Source organism: Galeopterus variegatus, unplaced genomic scaffold (genome assembly GCF_000696425.1).
Source record: "Galeopterus variegatus unplaced genomic scaffold, G_variegatus-3.0.2 Scaffold1969, whole genome shotgun sequence".
Taxonomy (NCBI): domain Eukaryota; kingdom Metazoa; phylum Chordata; class Mammalia; order Dermoptera; family Cynocephalidae; genus Galeopterus; species Galeopterus variegatus.
The window spans coordinates 90906-91853 of NW_007728080.1; the positions used below are offsets into that span (position 1 = coordinate 90906).

A 948-nucleotide genomic window follows, 5' to 3' on the forward strand; every position below is an offset into this window, starting at 1 on the left:
TAATTTATTTTCCTAAAAGCTAAGTAAGTCTTTAAAAATTTTTAAGTTTTGAGATTTGATTTGACTTCCATTATTAATATGATGTCTATAATTTTTGTGTCTTTATAGTCTAGGCTTCTCAGAACCAAACACAGAAGTTAGAAAGTTTTTGTATACTTAGCTATTTTAAAGTAAAATACAATCCAGATACAACAGAGGACTTTTGTGTATAGTAACGTTCTCTGGACTACGGTTTAACACCAAGCCTGAAATGAGCAGGTTCTGGTTTTATTCTCCTTGCCAGCTTCTTAGAAGCCTATAAAACAGTCTTTGTTTTTTTTGTTGAGAGTCATAATGCAGACTGAATAATCTGACAGGTATTTTTATTTTACAACATTTACTTTCTCTACTAAAAGCCTTGTGTTCTGTCTTCTGTCATATAAAAAGAAGAAACTGTCCTATGAAGAAGATCACTTAATGGTGGTTGTTATAAATTAACTGCTTTAATGGCAGTTTTCTTTCTCAATCAGGTGTAAGTTGAAGCTACAGCAGAAAACGATGTCTCTGTGGTCCTGGGTTAATCGGCCCAGCGAGCTGAGTAAATTTACTAATCCTCTCTTCGAAGCCAACAACCTTGTCATCTGGCCTTCAGTTGCTCCACAGAGTCTTCAGCTATGGGAAGGTAAACCATGCATCCTTTGCAGACTTCTTATTAACCGTCAGGTGTGCCCCCTTGGCTGCCTGTGGGCGCAGGCTGTTGATGATATTTGAAGGTGTGCGCTGAGTGTGGCCCTCAGATCTGTGTGTAACTGTTACTCTTTTTTTCAGTGCAGACTTAATTCTCTCTTATATCAGTGATCTAGTCACACTTTTTTCAGTTCCCATTTGAGAAATTAACTGCTTATTTAGTAGATGCTGTTGTGTATGTTGGATACTTTCCTTAGATAAAAAAGCACATTACTTTTTGCA

General features: G+C 36.6%; 1 protein-coding gene across 1 annotated transcript in view; it reads left to right on the forward strand.

The window, feature by feature from the left end:
• Positions 1 to 948, forward strand: part of MTMR9 (myotubularin related protein 9) — a 52544-nt gene that overhangs the window by 47104 nt on the left and 4492 nt on the right. The window contains exon 10 of the mRNA XM_008579866.1: positions 510 to 661. Within this exon, the coding sequence (XP_008578088.1) occupies positions 510 to 661 (152 nt within the window). The remainder of the gene's footprint in view (positions 1 to 509; positions 662 to 948) is intronic.